At 47.6% G+C, this 23,414-nt stretch overlaps 1 protein-coding gene across 1 annotated transcript in view; it reads right to left on the bottom strand.

The window, feature by feature from the left end:
- Window positions 1-23,414, bottom strand: part of LOC116361463 (ephrin type-A receptor 6) — a 66,728-nt gene that overhangs the window by 9,244 nt on the left and 34,070 nt on the right. Inside the window, exons 7-12 of the mRNA XM_031815913.1 lie at window positions 9,876-10,061; window positions 8,503-8,564; window positions 7,856-8,065; window positions 6,909-7,058; window positions 5,498-5,685; window positions 2,349-2,498 (exon numbers count right to left, since the gene is read on the bottom strand). Coding sequence (XP_031671773.1) covers window positions 2,349-2,498; window positions 5,498-5,685; window positions 6,909-7,058; window positions 7,856-8,065; window positions 8,503-8,564; window positions 9,876-10,061 — 946 coding nt within the window. The remainder of the gene's footprint in view (window positions 1-2,348; window positions 2,499-5,497; window positions 5,686-6,908; window positions 7,059-7,855; window positions 8,066-8,502; window positions 8,565-9,875; window positions 10,062-23,414) is intronic.

Here is a 23,414-nt window from a genome sequence, read left to right as displayed (position 1 = left end):
GTGGATGTTGGTGAGGGTCTGGGCAGGGTGATGTTGTGGATGTTGGTGAGGGTCTGGGCAGGGTGATGTTGGTGAGGGTCTGGGCAGGGTGATGTTGTGGATTTGGTGAGGGTCTGGGGAGGGTGATGTTGTGGATGTTGGTGAGGGTCTGGGCAGGGTGATGTTGGTGAGGGTCTGGGCAGGGTGATGTTGTGGATGTTGGTGAGGGTCTGGGTCTGGGCAGGGTGATGTTGTGGATGTTGGTGAGGGTCTGGGCAGGGTGATGTTGTGGATGTTGGTGAGGGGCTGGGCAGGGTGATGTTGTGGATGTTGGTGAGGATCTGGGCAGGGTGATGTTGTGGATGTTGGTGAGGGTCTGGGCAGGGTGATGTTGTGGATGTTGGTGAGGGGCTGGGCAGGGTGATGTTGTGGATGTTGGTGAGGGTCTGGGCAGGGTGATGTTGTGGATGTTGGTGAGGGTCTGGGCAGGGGGATGTTGGTGAGGGTCTGGGCAGGGTGATGTTGTGGATGTTGGTGAGGGTCTGGGCAGGGTGATGTTGGTGAGGGGCTAGGCAGGGTGATGTTGTGGATGTTGGTGAGAGTCTGGGGAGGGTGATGCTGTGGATGTTGATGAGGGTCTGGGCAGGGTGATGTTGGTGAGGGTCTGGGGAGGGTGATGTTGTGGATGTTGGTGAGGGTCTGGGCAGGGTGATGTTGTGGATGTTGGTGAGGGTCTGGGCAGGGTGATGTTGGTGAGGGTCTGGGGAGGGTGATGTTGTGGATGTTGGTGAGGGTCTGGGGAGGGTGATGTTGTGGATGTTGGTGAGGGTCTGGGCAGGGTGATGTTGTGGATGTTGGTTAGGGTCTGGGCAGGGTGATGTTGGTGAGGGTCTGGGCAGGGTGATGTTGTGGATGTTGGTGAGGGTCTGGGCAGGGTGATGTTGGTGAGGGGCTGGGCAGGATGATGTTGTGGATGTTGGTGAGGGTCTGGGCAGGGTGATGTTGTGGATGTTGGTGAGGGTCTGGGGAGGGTGATGCTGTGGATGTTGGTGAGGGTCTGGGCAGGGTGATGTTGGTGAGGGTCTGGGGAAGGTGATGTTGTGGATGTTGGTGAGGGTCTGGGCAGGGTGATGTTGTGGATGTTGGTGAGGGTCTGGGCAGGGTGATGTTGTGGATGTTGGTGAGGGTCTGGGGAGGGTGATGTTGTGGATGTTGGTGAGGGTCTGGGCAGGGTGATGTTGTGGATGTTGGTGAGGGTCTGGGGAGGGTGATGTTGTGGATGTTGGTGAGGGTCTGGGCAGGGTGATGTTGGTGAGGGGCTGGGCAGGGTGATGTTGGTGAGGGTCTGGGCAGGGTGATGTTGTGGATGTTGGTGAGGGTCTGGGCAGGGTGATGTTGGTGAGGGTCTGGGCAGGGTGATGTTGTGGATGTTGGTGAGGGTCTGGGGAGGGTGATGTTGTGGATGTTGGTGAGGGGCTGGGCAGGGTGATGTTGGTGAGGGTCTGGGCAGGGTGATGTTGTGGATGTTGGTGAGGGTCTGGGGAGGGTGATGTTGTGGATGTTGGTGAGGGTCTGGGCAGGGTGATGTTGTGGATGTTGGTGAGGGTCTGGGGAGGGTGATGTTGTGGATGTTGGTGAGGGTCTGGGCAGGGTGATGTTGGTGAGGGGCTGGGCAGGGTGATGTTGGTGAGGGTCTGGGCAGGGTGATGTTGTGGATGTTGGTGAGGGTCTGGGCAGGGTGATGTTGGTGAGGGTCTGGGCAGGGTGATGTTGTGGATGTTGGTGAGGGTCTGGGGAGGGTGATGTTGTGGATGTTGGTGAGGGGCTGGGCAGGGTGATGTTGGTGAGGGTCTGGGCAGGATGATGTTGTGGATGTTGGTGAGGGTCTGGGGAGGGTGATGTTGTGGATGTTGGTGAGGGGCTGGGCAGGGTGATGTTGGTGAGGGTCTGGGCAGGGTGATGTTGTGGATGTTGGTGAGGGTCTGGGCAGGGTGATGTTGTGGATGTTGGTGAGGGTCTGGGCAGGGTGATGTTGTGGATGTTGGTGAGGGTCTGGGCAGGGTGATGTTGTGGATGTTGGTGAGGGTCTGGGCAGGGTGATGTTGGTGAGGGGCTGGGCAGGGTGATGTTGGTGAGGGTCTGGGCAGGGTGATGTTGGTGAGGGTCTGGGCAGGATGATGTTGTGGATGTTGGTGAGGTTAGTTTGTATGCGGGTGCTTTGTATTGTAAAAATAAAATACAAATAAATAAGATGAACTCAATAATACACAGTAGATTGAAGTTGTATTGATTAAATAAATAATCTCTGGTCAGAATACAGGGAATAGGCTGCTATTTGGGAAGCAGCCGGTATCTCCTGATCCACTCACTCTATACTCATGGTGGAGACAGAGTCCAGGGTGGTGAACCCTGCTGCCAGGAACTGGTTCTTGTATTGGCTCATCTTGATGGAGTCCAGCCAATCACCGATGGAGATGAACAGAGGGTAGTCCGGCACGTCCTCCAGTGATTCTGGAAAACTGAGTCGATACAGAGAGGAAGAGAAATGGGAGATATGAGAGACTGAGCTGGTGGTCCCAAACGCTTAAGTTACTAGCTGCTAATAGGCCAGCCAAATGCTTAGGTTACTAGCTGCTAATAGGGCAGCCAAATGCTTAGGTTACTAGCTGCTAACAGGCCAGCCAAATGCTTAGGTTACTAGCTGCTAACAGGCCAGCCAAATGCTTAGGTTATTAGCTGCTAATAGGCCAGCCAAATGCTTAGGTTATTAGCTGCTAACAGGCCAGCCAAATGCTTAGGTTACTAGCTGCTAACAGGCCAGCCAAATGCTTAGGTTATTAGCTGCTAACAGGCCAGCCAAATGCTTAGGTTACTAGCTGCTAACAGGCCAGCCAAATGCTTAGGGTTGATAATACGACCAGGATGGGTTGATAATATAACCAGGATGGGTTGATACTATAACCAGGTTGGGTTGATAATATGACTAGGATGGGTTGATACTATGACCAGGATGGGTTTATAATATGACCAGGATGGGTTGATAATATGACCAGGATGGGTTGATACTATGACCAGGATGGGTTGATAATATAACCAGGATGGGTTGATAATATGACCAGGATGGTTGATACTATAACCAGGATGGGTTGATACTATGACCAGGATGGGTTGATACTATGACCAGGATGGGTTGATAATATGACCAGGATGGGTTGATAATATGACCAGGATGGGTTGATAATATAACCAGGATGGGTTGATAATATGACCAAGATGGGTTGAAAATATGACCAGGATGGGTTGATAATATGGGTTGATAATATGACCAGGATGGGTTGATAATATGACCAGGATGGGTTGATAATATGACCAGGATGGGTTGATAATATGACCAGGATGGGTTGATAATATGACCAGGATGGGTTGATAATATGGGTTGATAATATGACCAGGATGGGTTGATAATATGGGTTGATAATATAACCAGGATGGGTTGATAATATGACCAGGATGGGTTGATAATATAACCAGGATGGGTTGATAATATGACTAGGATGGGTTGATAATATAACCAGGATGTGTTGATAATATAACCAGGATGGGTTGATAATATAACCAGGATGGGTTGATAATATAACCAGGATGGGTTGATAATATGGCCGGGATGGGTTGATAATATAACCAGGATGGGTTGATAATATAACCAGGATGGGTTGATAATATAACCAGGATGGGTTGATAATATAACCAGGATGGGTTGATAATATGACCAGGATTGTGCCTTTGGCTTCTGGATAACGAAAGAAAGTTGATATGAAATGCTGGTGAGAAATAATACTATGAGGAAGTGTTTATATAATAATGGCCTCTACGTTTCTACGGATGGCTATTGGCCAGGCTACCTCGAAGCTAGACATGCCTTATTAATTGAACTGAAGTTAAATGTTTCAAGGTTTCAAACAATTATACTGCCTCAAGATCCCATTATAGCCTATGAACACGAATGGCGAATGGGAATCAACCTTTAATTCCGAGTTGAGATTGAGAAATAAAAAAAAAGTGGTTCTTTTTAATTTGAGATTTAATTTAGAATGGTTATTTGTTGAACAGTGACTGGGCTGGCCAATGACTGGGCTGGCCAATGACTGGGCTGGCCAATGACTGGGCTGGCCAATGACTGGGCCGACCAATGACTGGGCTGACCAATGACTGGGCTGACCAATGACTGGGCTGACCAATGACTGGGCCGACCAATGACTGGGCTGACCAATGACTGGGCTGGCCAATGACTGGGCTGGCCAATGACTGGGCTGACCAATGACTGGGCTGACCAATAACTGGGCCGACCAATGACTGGGCTGACCAATGACTGGGCTGGCCAATGACTGGGCTGACCAATGACAGAGCTGACCAATAACTGGGCAGTCCAATGACTGGGCTGACCAATGACTGGGCTGGCCAATGACTGGGCTGGCCAATGACTGGGCAGACCAATGACAGAGCTGACCAATAACTGGGCCGACCAATGACTGGGCTAACCAATAACTGGGCCGACCAATGACTGGGCTGACCAATGACTGGGCCGACCAATGACTGGGCTGACCAATGACTGGGCTGACCAATGACTGGGCCGACCAATGACTGGGCTGACCAATGACTGGGCCGACCAATGACTGGGAACAGAGCACATAGCTCTGGTGCTGTCTGACAGGATATTCTGCTCCTATATCTAGACTATGTACTGTATTCTACTCCTCTATCTAGACTATGTACTGTATTCTGCTCCTATAACTAGACTATGGCACTTTATTGTCATTCCTACAGTAGATGGGAGGTTGACCTCTGACCCTAACCCCTGGATGTTGTCTATGGATTGGTTGATTGGTTGTTCTTATGTGTGTACGTGGTCCACTAGTGTTAGCTGACTACTGGGCTTAGGGTTAGGGGTCAGGGGTCAGAGGTTAGGGTCAGGGATCAGGGTTAGGGGTCAGAGGTTAGGGTCAGGGATCAGGGTTAGGTTCAGAGGTTAGGGTCAGGGATTAGGGTCAGAGGTTAGGGTCAGGGCTTAGGGATCAGAGTTAGCATCAGAGGTTAGGGTCAGGGATCAGGGTTAGAAGTTAGGGGTCAGAGTTTAGGCTCGGGGTCAGGGGTTAGGGTCAGCGGTCAGGTTCAGAAGTTAGGGGTCAGGGGTTAGGGTTAGGGTCAGAGATTAGGGTCAGAGGTTAGGGGAAAGGGTTAGAGGTTAGGGTCAGAGGTAAGGGTTGGGGTCAGGGATAAGGGTCAGAGGTTAGGGGAAAGGCTTAGGCTCAGCTGTCAGGGTAAGAGGTTAGGGGTAAGGGTGAGGGTCAGAGTCAGAGGTAAGGGTTAGGGTCAGGGATAAGGGTCAGAGGTTAGTGGCAGTGGTTAGGGTCAGGGGTTAGGATCAGATATTAGGTTCAAGGGTTAGGGGTAAGGGTCAGAGGTTAGGGTCAGGGGCTATGGTCAACGTAAGGGTAATATGTTAGGGGTCAGGGGTTACCTGTTGTCCACCAGTGTCAGTAGACTAGTGGGGTTCCTGATGAGTTTATCCAGGAAGGAGACCAGGCTGTTGAAGTGAGGTCTCTGCCCTCTCTCCTTCTGCCAGCAGTGGAGCATCAACTGGTGCAGAACCCCAGGACAGTCCATGGGGACAGGGAGACGGTAACCCTCCTCAATAGACAGGATCACCTGTAATGTAGAACCACAGGACAGTCCATGGGGACAGGGAGACGGTAACCCTCATCTATAGACAGGATCACCTGTAATGTAGAACCACAGGACAGTCCATGGGGACAGGGGTAGAACCACAGGACAGTCCATGGGGACAGGGAGACGGTAACCCTCCCCTATAGACAGGATCACCTGTAATGTAGAACCCCAGGACAGTCCATGGGGACAGGGAGATGGTAACCCTCTTCTATAGATAGGATCACCTGTAATGTAGAACCACAGGACAGTCCATGGGGACAGGGAGACGGTAACCCTCTTCTATAGACAGGATCACCTGTAATGTAGAACCCCAGGACAGTCCATGGGGACAGGGAGACGGTAACCCTCCCCTATAGACAGGATCACCTGTAATGTAGAACCACAGGACAGTCCATGGGGACAGGGAGACGGTAACCCTCCTCTATAGACAGGATCACCTGTAATGTAGAACCACAGGACAGTCCATGGGGACAGGGGTAGAACCACAGGACAGTCCATGGGGACAGGGGTAGAACCACAGGACAGTCCGTGGGGACAGGGAGACGGTAACCCTCTTCTATAGACAGGATCACCTGCCAGGGAAGAGGTCACAGGTTACACTTGTCAGCATGGAGTGACCATATAGAGTTCCAAATGATGATGAAACTTCCACCTAGCCTATCAGAGAGCAGGATAGATCTACTATTACCATAATTCCACCTAGCCTATCAGAGAGCAGGATAGATCTACTATTACCATACTGCTAAAACCTGTCAGATCCTCTCAGAGGGACTAAGGGTCCATTTGGGAATTGGCCATAGAACACCATAACTCACATCCTGATTGGACAAGAGGGAATAACAGAACACCATAACTCACATCCTGATTGGACAAGAGGGAATAACAGAACACCATAACTCACATCCTGATTGGACAAGAGGGAATAGCAGAACACCATAACTCACATCCTGATTGGACAAGACGGAATAACAGAACATTAGAACTCACATCCTGATTGGACAAGACGGAATAACAGAACACCATAACTCACATCCTGATTGGACAAGACGGAATAACAGAACATTAGAACTCACATCCTGATTGGACAAGAGGGAATAACAGAACACCATAACTCACATCCTGATTGGACAAGAGGGAATAACAGAACATTAGAACTCACAACCTGATTGGACAAGAGGGAATAGCAGAACACCATAACTCACATCCTGATTGGACATCTCCCAGTAAGGTCTCTCCCCGTACGACATCACTTCCCACATGACGATGCCGTAGCTCCAGACGTCGGAGGCTGAAGAGAACTTCCTGTAGGTGATGGCCTCGGGAGCTGTCCAACGGACCGGGATCTTATCCCCCTGGACAGAGGACAGAAATAAAACCTGGGTCACGTCTCAAACAGCAACTACATAGAGCACTTCTATTAACCAGGACCCTATGGACTGAAGTCTAACCCCTATATAGTACACTTCTATTAACCAGGACCCTATGGACTGAAGTCTAACCCCTATATAGTACACTTCTATTAACCAGGACCCTATGGACTGAAGTCTAACCCCTATATAGTACACTTATATTAACCAGGACCCTATGGACTGAAGTCTATCCCCTATATAGTACACTTCTATTAACCAGGACCCTATGGACTGAAGTCTAACCCCTATATAGTACACTTCTATTAACCAGGACCCTATGGACTGAAGTCTAACCCCTATATAGTACACTTCTATTAACCAGGACCCTATGGACTGAAGTCTAACCCCTATATAGTACACTTCTATTAACCAGGACCCTATGGACTGAAGTCTAACCCCTATATAGTACACTTCTATTAACCAGGACCCTATGGACTGAAGTCTAACCCCTATATAGTGCACTTCTATTAACCAGGACCCTATGGACTGAAGTCTAACCCCTATATAGTGCACTTCTATTAACCAGGACCCTATGGACTGAAGTCTATCCCCTATATAGTACACTTCTATTAACCAGGACCCTATGGACTGAAGTCTAACCCCTATATAGTACACTTCTATTAACCAGGACCCTATGGACTGAAGTCTAACCCCTATTTAGTGCACTTCTATTAACCAGGGCCCTATGGACTGAAGTTAAACACTTTACACACACACACACACACACACACACTCCTTACCATGGTGTTATATGCAGGCTCAGGGTGGTCCTCTAGGACTCTGGACAGGCCGAAGTCAGACACCTTACACACCAGACCCTCATCTACCAGGATGTTGCGAGCGGCCAGGTCACGGTGCACGTAGCCCAAGTCAGACAGGTAGGTCATCCCTGACGCCACGCCATGCAGCATCCCCACCAGCTGGACCACTGTGAAGTGGCCATCATGCTGCTGGAGAGGGAGAGAGAGAGAGGACAAACTTCATATATGACATCAAGTATCATGCTTCTGGAGAGGGGGAGGGAGAGAGAGAGAGAGAGAGAGAGAGAGAGAGAGAGAGAGGGAGAGAGAGAGAGAGGGGGATAGGTAGAGAGAGAGAGAGAGGGATAGGTAGAGAGAGAGAGAGAGAGAGACAGAGAGAGAGAGAGAGAGAGAGAGATAGAGAGGGAGACAGAGAGAGAGAGAGAGAGAGAGAGAGAGAGAGAGACAGGGACAGAGAGAGAAAAAGAGAGACAGAGAGACAGAGAGAGAGAGAGAGAGAGAGAGAGAGAGAGAGAGAGAGAGAGAGAGAGAGAGAGACAGAGAGAGAGAGGGAGAGAGAGAGAACAGACTTCCTACATGACATAGAGTATCTGTAGTAAATCAGTTTGTATAGGAGTCACTCTCACCCTTAGAAAAGAGTCCAGGGATCCGTTCTCCATGTATTCCACCACAATCATCACAGGTCTGCCTGGTGAAACAGAGAAAGTCATTACACAACCCAGATAAAAACCACCTCTGAAAAGGGACGTATCATTTAGAATCAAATGTTAAATAAGGTGTTCCACAAGGCTCAGTGCTGGACCCACTATAGAATCAAATGTTAAATAAGGTGTTCCACAAGGCTCAGTGCTGGACCCACTATAGAATCAAATGTTAAATAAGGTGTTCCACAAGGCTCAGTGCTGGACCCACTATAGAATCAAATGTTAAATAAGGTGTTCCACAAGGCTCAGTGCTGGACCCACTATAGAATCAAATGTTAAATAAGGTGTTCCACAAGGCTCAGTGCTGGACCCACTATAGAATCAAATGTTAAATAAGGTGTTCCACAAGGCTCAGTGCTGGACCCACTATAGAATCAAATGTTAAATAAGGTGTCCCACAAGGCTCAGTGCTGGACCCACTATAGAATCAAATGTTAAATAAGGTGTCCCACAAGGCTCAGTGCTGGACCCACTATAGAATCAAATGTTAAATAAGGTATTCCACAAGGCTCAGTGCTGGACCCACTATAGAATCAAATGTTAAATAAGGTATTCCACAAGGCTCAGTGCTGGACCCACTATAGAATCAAATGTTAAATACGGTGTCCCACAAGGCTCAGTGCTGGACCCACTATAGAATCAAATGTTAAATACGGTGTTCCACAAGGCTCAGTGCTGGACCCACTATAGAATCAAATGTTAAGTACGGTGTCCCACAAGGCTCAGTGCTGGACCCACTATAGAATCAAATGTTAAATACGGTGTCCCACAAGGCTCAGTGCTGGACCCACTATAGAATCAAATGTTAAATACGGTGTCCCACAAGGCTCAGTGCTGGACCCACTATAGAATCAAATGTTAAATAAGGTGTTCCACAAGGCTCAGTGTTGGACCCACTATAGAATCAAATGTTAAATAAGGTGTTCCACAAGGCTCAGTGCTGGACCCACTATAGAATCAAATGTTAAATAAGGTGTTCCACAAGGCTCAGTGCTGGACCCACTATAGAATCAAATGTTAAATACGGTGTTCCACAAGGCTCAGTGCTGGACCCACTATAGAATCAAATGTTAAATACGGTGTTCCACAAGGCTCAGTGCTGGACCCACTATAGAAACAAATGTTAAATACGGGGTCCCACAAGGCTCAGTGCTGGACCCACTATAGAATCAAATGTTAAAAACAGTGTTCCACAAGGCTCAGTGCTGGACCCACTATAGTTGACTTTAATGGAGGTTGATATTTCTCCCATGTTCTAGACTGCCGTGCTGATCCATACAGCAGGATTCTCTTACTCTTGGTGACCACTCCTTCCAGCCGTATGATGTTGGGGTTGTCAAACTGTCCCATGATGGAGGCCTCTCTGAGGAAGTCTCTTCTCTGGGGCTCCACGTAGCCTCCCTTCAGGGTCTTAATGGCCACCGGGATCTCCTTCTGACCTGGGGTACGCAGACACCCGCTGCACACCTCCCCGAACTCACCTGGAGGAGGACGCGCACACACACACACATGCACACACACACACACACACACACACACACACACACGCACACGCGCGCACACACACACACACACACACACACGCGCATACACACACACACACACACACATCAACATGTGAGTCATTTAGCAGACTCTTATCCAGGCCCACTTACAGGAAGTGCATTCAACTATACGTTGAGTAGAGAAAACATCCAAACTCAGTTTATAGGAAGTAGACCTTTCTTTTGAAATAGTCAGTCAACACACCAAGAATGACCAAGCAGATTCTCATTGATTTAGGCCAGTCACTGTCTAATTAGACTGAATACTGTCTGGTTGGAAGATTCCCCCTGGTGATGAATCTAACCACTGATCTGAGTGCTGTATCTACATCCCCACAGTGAGGTGACGACTAGCTACACTTAGACACAGTGTCCACTAGATGGCAGTCACATAACTTAAAACACCAGGATCGGGACTGGGGGAAACCCTCAATAACATTCTACTGCTGGGGGAAACCATCAATAACATTCTACTGCTGGGGGAAACCCTCACTGCTGGGGGAAACCCTCAATAACATTCTACTGCTGGGGGAAACCCTCACTGCTGGGGGAAACCCTCAATAACATTCTACTGCTGGGGGAAACCCTCAATAACATTCTACTGCTGGGGGAAACCCTCACCGCTGTGGGAAACCCTCAATAACATTCTACTGCTGGGGAAACCCCCAATAACATTCTACTGCTGGAGGAAACCCTCAATAACATTCTACTGCTGGGGGAAACCCTCAATAACATTCTACTGCTGGGGGAAACCCTCAATAACATTCTACAGCTGGAGGAAACCCTCAATAACATTCTACAGCTGGGGGAAACCCTCAATAACATTCTACTGCTGGGGGAAACCCTCACTGCTGGGGAAAACCCTCAATAACATTCTACTGCTGGGGGAAACCCTCAATAACATTCTACTGCTGGGGAAACCCTCAATAACATTCTACTGCTGGGAGAAACACTCAATAACATTCTACTGCTGGGAGAAACCCTCAAAAACATTCTACTGCTGGGGAAAACCCTCACTGCTGGGGAAAACCCTCAATAACATTCTACTGCTGGGAGAAACCCTCAATAATATTCTACTGCTGGAGGAAACCCTCAATAACATTCTACTGCTGGGGAAAACCCTCAATAACATTCTACTGCTGGGGGAGACCCTCAATAACATTCTACTGCTGGGGGAGACCCTCACTACTGGGGAAACCCTCAATAACATTCTACTGCTGGGAGAAACCCTCAATAACATTCTACTGCTGGGAGAAACCCTCAATAACATTCTACTGCTGGGAGAAACCCTCAATAACATTCTACTGCTGGGGGAAACCCTCAATAACATTCTACTGCTGGGGAAAACCCTCAATAACATTCTACTGCTGGGAGAAACCCTCAATAACATTCTACTGCTGGGAGAAACCCTCAATAACATTCTACTGCTGGGGGAAACCCTCAATAACATTCTACTGCTGGGGAAACCCTCAATAACATTATACTGGTGGGGGAAACCCTCAATAACATTCTACAGCTGGGGAAACCCTCAATAACATTCTACTGCTGGGGAAAACCCTCAATAACATTCTACTGCTGGGGGAAACCCTCAATAACATTCTACTGCTGGGGAAAACCCTCAATAACATTCTACTGCTGGGGAAACCCTCAATAACATTCTACTGCTGGGGGGAAACCATCACTGCTGGGAGAAACCCTCACTGCTGGGGGAAACCCTCAATAACATTCTACTGCTGGGGGAACCCTTAATAACATTCTACTGCTGGGGGAAACCCTACATAACATTCTACTGCTGGGGGAAACCCTCAATAACATTCTACTGCTGGGGGAAACCCTAAATAATATTCTACTGCTGGGGGAAACCCTCAATAACATTCTACTGCTGGAGGAAACCCTCAATAACATTCTACAGCTGGGGGAAACCCTCAGTAACATTCTACAGCTGGGGGAAACCCTCAGTAACATTCTACAGCTGGGGGAAACCCTCAATAACATTCTACAGCTGGGAGAAACCCTAAATAACATTCTACAGCTGGGGGAAACCCTCAATAACATTCTACAGCTGGGGAAAACCCTCACTGCTGGGGAAAACCTTCAATAACATTCTACAGCTGGGGGAAACCCTCAATAACATTCTACTGCTGGGGGAAACCCTCAATAACATTCTACTGCTGGGGGAAACCCTCAATAACATTCTACTGCTGGAGGAAACCCTCAATAACATTCTACAGCTGGGGGAAACCCTCAGTAACATTCTACAGCTGGGGGAAACCCTCAGTAACATTCTACAGCTGGGGGAAACCCTCAATAACATTCTACAGCTGGGAGAAACCCTCAATAACATTCTACAGCTGGGGAAAACCCTCAATAACATTCTACTGCTGGGGGAAACCCTCAATAACATTCTACTGCTGGGGAAACCCTCAATAACATTCTACTGCTGGGAGAAACACTCAATAACATTCTACTGCTGGGAGAAACCCTCAAAAACATTCTACTGCTGGGGAAAACCCTCACTGCTGGGGAAAACCCTCAATAACATTCTACTGCTGGGAGAAACCCTCAATAATATTCTACTGCTGGAGGAAACCCTCAATAACATTCTACTGCTGGGGAAAACCCTCAATAACATTCTACTGCTGGGGGAGACCCTCAATAACATTCTACTGCTGGGGGGAGACCCTCACTACTGGGGAAACCCTCAATAACATTCTACTGCTGGGAGAAACCCTCAATAACATTCTACTGCTGGGAGAAACCCTCAATAACATTCTACTGCTGGGAGAAACCCTCAATAACATTCTACTGCTGGGAGAAACCCTCAATAACATTCTACTGCTGGGGAAAACCCTCAATAACATTCTACTGCTGGGAGAAACCCTCAATAACATTCTACTGCTGGGAGAAACCCTCAATAACATTCTACTGCTGGGGAAACCCTCAATAACATTCTACTGCTGGGGAAACCCTCAATAACATTATACTGGTGGGGGAAACCCTCAATAACATTCTACAGCTGGGGAAACCCTCAATAACATTCTACTGCTGGGGAAAACCCTCAATAACATTCTACTGCTGGGGGAAACCCTCAATAACATTCTACTGCTGGGGAAAACCCTCAATAACATTCTACTGCTGGGGAAACCCTCAATAACATTCTACTGCTGGGGGGAAACCATCACTGCTGGGAGAAACCCTCACTGCTGGGGGAAACCCTCAATAACATTCTACTGCTGGGGGAACCCTTAATAACATTCTACTGCTGGGGGAAACCCTACATAACATTCTACTGCTGGGGGAAACCCTCAATAACATTCTACTGCTGGGGGAAACCCTAAATAATATTCTACTGCTGGGGGAAACCCTCAATAACATTCTACTGCTGGAGGAAACCCTCAATAACATTCTACAGCTGGGGGAAACCCTCAGTAACATTCTACAGCTGGGGGAAACCCTCAGTAACATTCTACAGCTGGGGGAAACCCTCAATAACATTCTACAGCTGGGAGAAACCCTCAATAACATTCTACAGCTGGGGGAAACCCTCAATAACATTCTACAGCTGGGGAAAACCCTCACTGCTGGGGAAAACCTTCAATAACATTCTACAGCTGGGGGAAACCCTCAATAACATTCTACTGCTGGGGGAAACCCTCAATAACATTCTACTGCTGGGGGAAACCCTCAATAACATTCTACTGCTGGAGGAAACCCTCAATAACATTCTACAGCTGGGGGAAACCCTCAGTAACATTCTACAGCTGGGGGAAACCCTCAGTAACATTCTACAGCTGGGGGAAACCCTCAATAACATTCTACAGCTGGGAGAAACCCTCAATAACATTCTACAGCTGGGGGAAACCCTCAATAACATTCTACAGCTGGGGAAACCCCTCACTGCTGGGGAAAAACCCTCAATAACATTCTACAGCTGGGGGAAACCCTCAATAACATTCTACAGCTGGGGGAAACCCTCAGTAACATTCTACAGCTGGGGGAAACCCTCAATAACATTCTAAAGCTGGGGGAAACCCTCAATAACATTCTACTGCTGGGGGAAACCCTCAGTAACATTCTACAGCTGGGGACAACCCTCAATAACATTCTACTGCTGGGGGAAACCCTCAATAACATTCTACAGCTGGGGAAACCCTCAGTAACATTCTACAGCTGGGGAAACCCTCAGTAACATTCTACAGCTGGGGGAAACCCTCAATAACATTCTACTGCTGGAGGAAACCCTCAGTAACATTCTACTGCTGGAGGAAACCCTCAATAACATTCTACAGCTGGGGGAAACCCTCAGTAACATTCTACAGCTGGGGGAAACCCTCAATAACATTATACAGCTGGGGGAAACCCTCAATAACATTCTACTGCTGGGGGAAACCCTCACTAACATTCTACAGCTGGGGGAAACCCTCAATAACATTCTACTGCTGGGGGAAACCCTCAATAACATTCTACTGCTGGGGGAAACCCTCAATAACATTCTACTGCTGGGGGAAACCCTCAATAACATTCTACTGCTGGGGGAAACCCTCAATAACATTCTACAGCTGGGAGAAACCCTCAATAACATTCTACTGCTGGGGGAAACCCTCAATAACATTCTACTGCTGGGGGAAACCCTCAAAAACATTCTACAGCTGGGGGAAACCCTCAATAACATTCTACAGCTGGGGGAAACCCTCAATAACATTCTACTACTGGGGGAAACCCTCAATAACATTCTACAGCTGGGAGAAACCCTCAATAACATTCTACTACTGGGGGAAACCCTCAATAACATTCTACAGCTGGGGGAAACCCTCACTGCTGGGGAAACCCTCAGTAACATTCTACAGCTGGGGGAAACCCTCAGTAACATTCTACAGCTGGGGGAAACCCTCAGTAACATTCTACAGCTGGGGGAAACCCTCAATAACATTCTACAGCTGGGGGAAACCCTCACTAACATTCTACAGCTGGAGGAAACCCTCAATAACATTCTACAGCTGGGGGAAACCCTCAATAATATTCTACAGCTGGGAGAAACCCTCAATAACATTCTACTGCTGGGGGAAACCCTCAGTAACATTCTACTGCTGGAGGAAACCCTCAATAACATTCTAATGCTGGTGGAAACCCTCAATAACATTCTACAGCTGGGGGAAACCCTCAATAACATTCTACAGCTGGGGGAAACCCTCAATAACATTCTACAGCTGGGGGAAACCCTCAGTAACATTCTACAGCTGGGGGAAACCCTCAATAACATTCTACAGCTGGGGGAAACCCTCAATAACATTCTACAGCTGGGGAAACCCTCAGTAACATTCTACTGCTGGGGGAAACCCTCAATAACATTCTACAGCTGGGAGAAAACCTCAATAACATTCTACAGCTGGGGGAAACCCTCAATAACATTCTACTGCTGGGGGAAACCCTCAATAACATTCTACTGCTGGAGGAAACCCTCAATAACATTCTACTGCTGGTGGAAACCCTCAATAACATTCTACAGCTGGGAGAAACCCTCAATAACATTCTACAGCTGGGGGAAACCCTCAATAACATTCTACAGCTGGGGAAAACCCTCACTGCTGGGGAAAACCCTCAATAACATTCTACAGCTGGGGGAAACCCTCAATAACATTCTACAGCTGGGGGAAACCCTCAGTAACATTCTACAGCTGGGGAAACCCTCAATAACATTCTACAGCTGGAGGAAACCCTCAATAACATTCTACTGCTGGGGGAAACCCTCAGTAACATTCTACAGCTGGGGGAAACCCTCAATAACATTCTACTGCTGGGGGAAACCCTCAATAACATTCTACAGCTGGGGAAACCCTCAGTAACATTCTACAGCTGGGGAAACCCTCAGTAACATTCTACAGCTGGGGGAAACCCTCAATAACATTCTACTGCTGGAGGAAACCCTCAGTAACATTCTACTGCTGGAGGAAACCCTCAATAACATTCTATAGCTGGGGGAAACCCTCAGTAACATTCTACAGCTGGGGGAAACCCTCAATAACATTCTACAGCTGGGGGAAACCCTCAATAACATTCTACAGCTGGTGGAAACCCTCAATAACATTCTACTGCTGGGGGAAACCCTCACTGCTGGGGGAAACCCTCAGTAACATTCTACTGGTGGGGAAACCCTCAATAACATTCTACAGCTGGGGGAAACCCTCACTAACATTCTACAGCTGGGGGAAACCCTCAATAACATTATACAGCTGGGGGAAACCCTCAATAACATTCTACTGCTGGGGGAAACCCTCACTAACATTCTACAGCTGGGGGAAACCCTCAATAACATTCTACTGCTGGGGGAAACCCTCAATAACATTCTACAGCTGGGGAAACCCTCAATAACATTCTACTACTGGGGGAAACCCTCAATAACATTCTACAGCTGGGAGGAACCCTCAATAACATTCTACTACTGGGGGAAACCCTCAATAACATTCTACAGCTGGGGGAAACCCTCACTGCTGGGGAAACCCTCAGTAACATTCTACAGCTGGGGGAAACCCTCAATAACATTCTACAGCTGGGGGAAACCCTCACTAACATTCTACAGCTGGAGGAAACCCTCAATAACATTCTACAGCTGGGGGAAACCCTCAATAACATTCTACAGCTGGGAGAAACCCTCAATAACATTCTACAGCTGGGGGAAACCCTCAATAACATTCTACTGCTGGGGGAAACCCCTCAATAACATTCTACTGCTGGGGGAAAACCCTCAGTAACATTCTACTGCTGGGGGAAACCCTCAGTAACATTCTACTGCTGGAGGAAACCCTCAATAACATTCTACTGCTGGTGGAAACCCTCAATAACATTCTACAGCTGGGGGAAACCCTCAGTAACATTCTACATCTGGGGGAAACCCTCAATAACATTCTACAGCTGGGGGAAACGCTCAGTAACATTCTACAGCTGGGGGAAACCCTCAATAACATTCTACAGCTGGGGGAAACCCTCAATAAATTCTACAGCTGGGGAAACCCTCAGTAACATTCTACTGCTGGGGGAACCCTCAGTAACATTCTACAGCTGGGGGAAACCCTCAATAACATTCTACAGCTGGGGGAAACCCTCAATTACATTATACAGCCTGGGGAAAACCCTCAGTAACATTCTACTGCTGGGGGAAACCCCTCAATAACATTCTACTGCTGGGGGAAACCCTCAATAACATTCTACTGCTGGAGGAAACCCTCAATAACATTCTACAGCTGGGGGAAACCCTCAGTAACCATTCTTACAGCTGGGAAAACCCTCAGTAACATTCTACAGCTGGGGGAAACCCTCAGTAACATTCTACAAGGCTGGGGGAAACCCTCAATAACATTCTACAGCTGGGGAAACCCTAATAACATTCTACTGCTGGGGGAAACCCTCAATAACATTCTAACTGCTGGGGGAAACCCTCAATAACATTCTACAAGCTGGGGGAAACCCTCAGTAACATCTACAGCTGGGGGAAACCCTCAATAACATTCTACAGCTGGGGGAAACCCTCAATAACATTCTACTGCTGGGGAAAACCCTCAATAACATTCTACAGCTTGGGAAAACCCTCACTGCTGGGGAAACCCTCAATAACATTCTACTACTGCTGGGGAAACCCTCACTGCTGGGAAACCCTCAATAACATTCTACTGCTGGGGGAAACCCTCAGTAACATTCTACAGCTGGGGGAAACCCTCACTAACATTCTACTGCTCGGGGAAACCCTCAGTAACATTCTACAGCTGGGGGAAACCCTCACTAACATTCTACAGCTGGGGGAAACCCTCACTAACATTCTACTGCTGGGGAAACCCTCAGTAACATTCTACTGCTGGGGAAACCCTCAGTAACATTCTACAGCTGGGGGAAACCCTCAATACATTCTACTCTACTGCTGGGGGAAACCCTCAATAACATTCTACTGCTGGGAGAAACCCTCAATAACATTCTACTGCTGGGGGAAACCCTCAATAACATTCTACAGCTGGGGGAAACCCTCAATAACGTTCTACAGCTGGGGGAAACCCTCAATAACATTCTACAGCTGGGGGAAACCCTCAATAACATTCTACTGCTGGGGGAAACCCTCAATAACATTCTACAGCTGGGGGAAACCCTCAATAACATTATACTGCTGGGGGAAACCCTCAATAACATTCTACTGCTGGGGGAAACCCTCAATAACATTCTACTGCTGGGGGAAACCCTCAATAACATTCTACTGCTGGGGGAAACCCTCAATAACATTCTACAGCTGGGGAAACCCTCAATAACATTCTACTGCTGGGAGAAACCCTCACTGCTGGGGGAAATCCTCAATAACATTCTACTGCTGGGGGAAACCCTCAATAACATTATACTGCTGGGGGAAACCCTCAATAACATTCTACAGCTGGGGGAAGCCCTCAATAACATTCTACAGCTGGGGAAACCCTCAATAACATTCTACAGCTGGGGAAACCCTCAATAACATTCTACTGCTGGGAGAAACCCTCACTGCTGGGGGAAACCCTCAATAACATTCTACTGCTGGGGAAACCCTCAATAACATTCTACTGCTGGGGGAAACCCTCAATAACATTCTACTGCTGGGGGAAACCCTCAATAACATTCTACTGCTGGGGAACCCTCATAACATCTAAACATTCTACTGCTGGGGAAACCCTCAATAACATTCTACTGCTGGGGGAAACCCTCAATAACATTCTACTACTGCTGGGAGAAACCCTCATAACATTCTACTGCTGGGGAAACCCTCAATAACATTCTACTGCTGGGGGAAACCCTCAATAACATTCTACAGCTGGGGGAAACCCTCAATAACATTCTACTGCTGGGGGAAACCCTCAATAACATTCTACTGCTGGGGGAAACCCTCAATAACATTCTACAGCTGGGGAAACCCTCAATAACATTCTACTGCTGGGGGAAACCCTCAATAACATTCTACTGCTGGGGGAAACCCTCAATAACATTCTACAGCTGGGGGAAACCCTCAATAACATTCTACAGCTGGGGAAACCCTCAATAACATTCTACAGCTGGGGGAAACCCTCAGTAACATTCTACAGCTGGGGGAAACCCTCAATAACATTATATTGCTGGGGGAAACCCTCAGTAACATTCAACTGCTGGGGGAACCCTCACTAAATTCTACTTCATTCTACTGCTGGGGGAAACCCTCAGTAACATTCTACTGCTGGGGGAAACCCTCAATAACATTCTACAGCTGGGGAAACCCTCAATAACATTCTACTGCTGGGGGAAACCCTCAATAACATTCTACAGCTGGGGAAACCCTCAATAACATTCTACAGCTGGGGAAAACCCTCAATAACATTCTAACTAACAGCTGGGGGAAACCCTCAATAACATTCTACTGCTGGGAAACCCTCAATAACATTCTACTGCTGGGGGAAACCCTCAATAACATTCTACTGCTGGGGGAAACCCTCAATAACATTCTACAGCTGGGGGAAACCCTCAGTAACATTCTACAGCTGGGGGAAACCCTCAATAACATTCTACAGCTGGGGGAAACCCTCAATAACATTCTACTGCTGGGGGAAACCCTCAATAACATTCTACAGCTTGGGAAAACCCTCACTGCTGGGGGAAACCCTCAATAACATTCTACTGCTGGGGAAACCCTCACTGCTGGGGGGAAACCCTCAATAACATTTCTACTGCTGGGGGAAACCCTCAGTAACATTCTACAGCTGGGGGAAACCCTCACTAACATTCTACTGCTCGGGGAAACCCTCAGTAACATTCTACATTCTACAGCTGGGGGAAACCCTCACTAACATTCTACAGCTGGGGGAAACCCTCACTAACTAACATTCTACTGCTGGGGGAAACCCTCAGTAACATTCTACTGCTGGGAGAAACCCTCAGTAACATTCTACAGCTGGGGGAACCCTCAATAACATTCTACTGCTGGGGGAAACCCTCAATAACATTCTACTGCTGGGAGAAACCCTCAATAACATTCTACTGCTGGGGGAAACCCTCAATAACATTCTACACAGCTGGGGGAAACCCTCAATAACGTTCTACAGCTGGGGAAACCCTCAATAACATTCTACAGCTGGGGGAAACCCTCAATAACATTCTACTGCTGGGGGAAACCCTCAATAACATTCTACAGCTGGGGGAAACCCTCAATAACATTCTACTGCTGGGGGAAACCCTCAATAACATTCTACTACTGCTGGGGGAAACCCTCAATAACATTCTACTACAAACCCTCTACATTCTACTGCTGGGGGAAACCCTCAATAACATTCTACTGCTGGGGAAACCCTCAATAACATTCTACAGCTGGGGAAACCCTCAATAACATTCTACACTCTACTGCTGGATAAACCCTCACTGCTGGGGGAAATCCTCAATAACATTCTACTGCTGGGGAAACCCTCAATAACATTCTACTGCTGCTGGGGGAACCCCTCAATAACATTCTACAGCTGGGGGAAGCCCTCAATAACATTCTACAGCTGGGGAAACCCTCAATAACATTCTACAGCTGGGGAAACCCTCAATAACATTCTACTGCTGGGAGAAACCCTCACTGCTGGGGGAAACCCTCAATAACATTCTACTGCTGGGGGAAACCCTCAATAACATTCTACTGCTGGGGGAAACCCTCAATAACATTCTACTGCTGGGGGAAACCCTCAATAACATTCTACTGCTGGGGGAAACCCTCAATAACATTCTACTGCTGGGGGAAACCCTCAATAACATTCTACTGCTGGGGGAAACCCTCAATAACATTCTACTGCTGGGAGAAACCCTCACTAACATTCTACTGCTGGGGGAAACCCTCAATAACATTCTACTGCTGGGGAAACCCTCAATAACATTCTACTACTGCTGGGGAACCCTCAATAACATTCTACTGCTGGGGGAAACCCTCAATAACATTCTACTACTGCTGGGGAAACCCTCAATAACATTCTACAGCTGGGGGAAACCCTCAATAACATTCTACTGCTGGGGGAACCCTCAATAACATTCTACTGCTGGGGGAAACCCTCAATAACATTCTATTCTACAGGGCTGGGAAACCCTCAATAACATTCTACAGCTGGGGGAAACCCTCAATAACATTCTACAGCTGGGGGAAACCCTCAGTAACATTCTACAGCTGGGGGAAACCCTCAATAACATTCTATTGCTGGGGAAACCCTCAGTAACATTCAACTGCTGGGGGAAACCCTCACTAACATTCTACTGCTGGGGGAAACCCTCAGTAACATTCTACTGCTGGGGGAAACCCTCAATAACATTCTACAGCTGGGGACCCTCAATAACATTCTACTGCTGGGGAAACCCTCAATAACATTCTACAGCTGGGGAAACCCTCAATAACATTCTACAGCTGGGGAAAACCCTCAATAACATTCTACAGCTGGGGGAAACCCTCAATAACATTATACTGCTGGGGGAAACCCTCATTAACATTCTACTGCTGGGGAAACCCTCAATAACATTCTACAGCTGGGGAAACCCTCAATAACATTCTACAGCTGGGGGAAACCCTCACTAACATTCTACTGCTGGGGAAACCCTCAATAACATTCAACAGCTGGGGGAAACCCTCAATAACATTATACTGCTGCTGGGGGAAACCCTCAATAACATTCTACATGCTGGGGGAAACCCTCAATAACATTCTACTGCTGGGGGAAACCCTCAGTAACATTCTACAGCTGGGAGAAACCCTCAATAACATTCTACAGCTGGGGGAAACCCTCAATAACATTCTACAGCTGGGGGAAACCCTCAATAACATTCTACAGCTGGGGAAACCCTCAATAACATTCTACAGCTGGGGAAACCCTCAATAACATTCTACAGCTGGGGAAACCCTCAGTAACATTCTACTGCTGGAGGAAACCCTCAATAACATTCTACTGCTGGGGGAAACCCTCAATAACATTCTACAGCTGGGGAAAACGCTCAATAACATTCTACTGCTGGGGGAAACCCTCAATAACATTCTACTGCTGGGGGAAACCCTCAGTAACATTCTACTACTGCTGGAGGAAACCCTCAGTAACATTCTACTGCTGGGGAAACCCTCACTAACATTCTACTGCTGGGGGAAACCCTCAATAACATTCTACTGCTGGGAAACCCTCAATAACATTCTACAGCTGGGGGAACCCTCATAACATTCTACTATTCTACTGCTGGGGGAAACCCTCAATAACATTCTACTGCTGGAGGAAACCTCAATACATTCTACTGCTTCTACTGCTGGGTGGAAACCCTCAATAACATTCTACAGCTGGGGGAAACCCTCAGTAACATTCTACAGCTGGGGGAAACCCTCAATAACATTCTACAGCTGGGGAAAACCCTCACTAACATTCTACTGCTGGGGGAAACCCTCAGTAACATTCTACTGCTGGGGGAAACCCTCAGTAACATTCTACTGCTGGGGGACACCCTCAGTACATTCTAACATTCTACAGCTGGGGGAAACCCTCAATAACATTCTACAGCTGGGGAAACCCTCAATAACATTCTACAGCTGGGGGAAACCCTCAATAACATTCTACAGCTGGGGGAAACCCTCAAATAACATTCTACTGCTGGGGGAAACCCTCAATAACATTCTACTGCTGGGGAAACCCTCAATAACATTCTAGAGCTGGGGGAAACCCTCACTAACATTCTACTGCTGGGGGAAACCCTCAGTAACATTCTACTGCTGGGAGAAACCCTCAGTACATTCTACAGCTGGGGAAACCCTCAATAACATTCTACTACTGCTGGGGGAAACCCTCAATAACATTCTACTGCTGGGAGAAACCCTCAATAACATTCTACTGCTGGGGGAAACCCTCATAACATTCTACAGCTGGGGGAAACCCTCAATAACGTTCTACAGCTGGGGAACTATCAATAACATTCTACAGCTGGGGGAAACCCTCAATAACATTCTACTGGCTGGGAAACCCTCAATAACATTCTACAGCTGGGGGAAACCCTCAATAACATTCTACAGCTGGGGGAAACCCTCACTAACATTCTACTGCTGGGGAAAACCCTCAATAACATTCAACAGCTGGGGGAAACCCTCAATAACATTATACTGCTGGGGGAAACCCTCAATAACATTCTACAGCTGGGGAAACCCTCAATAACATTCTACTGCTGGGGGAAACCCTCAATAACATTCTACAGCTGGGGGAAACCCTCAATAACATTCTATAGCTGGGGGAAACCCTCAATAACATTCTACACAGCTGGGGAAAACCC

Source organism: Oncorhynchus kisutch, unplaced genomic scaffold (assembly GCF_002021735.2).
Source record: "Oncorhynchus kisutch isolate 150728-3 unplaced genomic scaffold, Okis_V2 scaffold699, whole genome shotgun sequence".
NCBI classification, from domain to species: Eukaryota; Metazoa; Chordata; class Actinopteri; order Salmoniformes; family Salmonidae; genus Oncorhynchus; species Oncorhynchus kisutch.
Note: the sequence above shows the minus strand (reverse complement) of the source record. Positions and strands in the feature narration are given on the sequence as shown.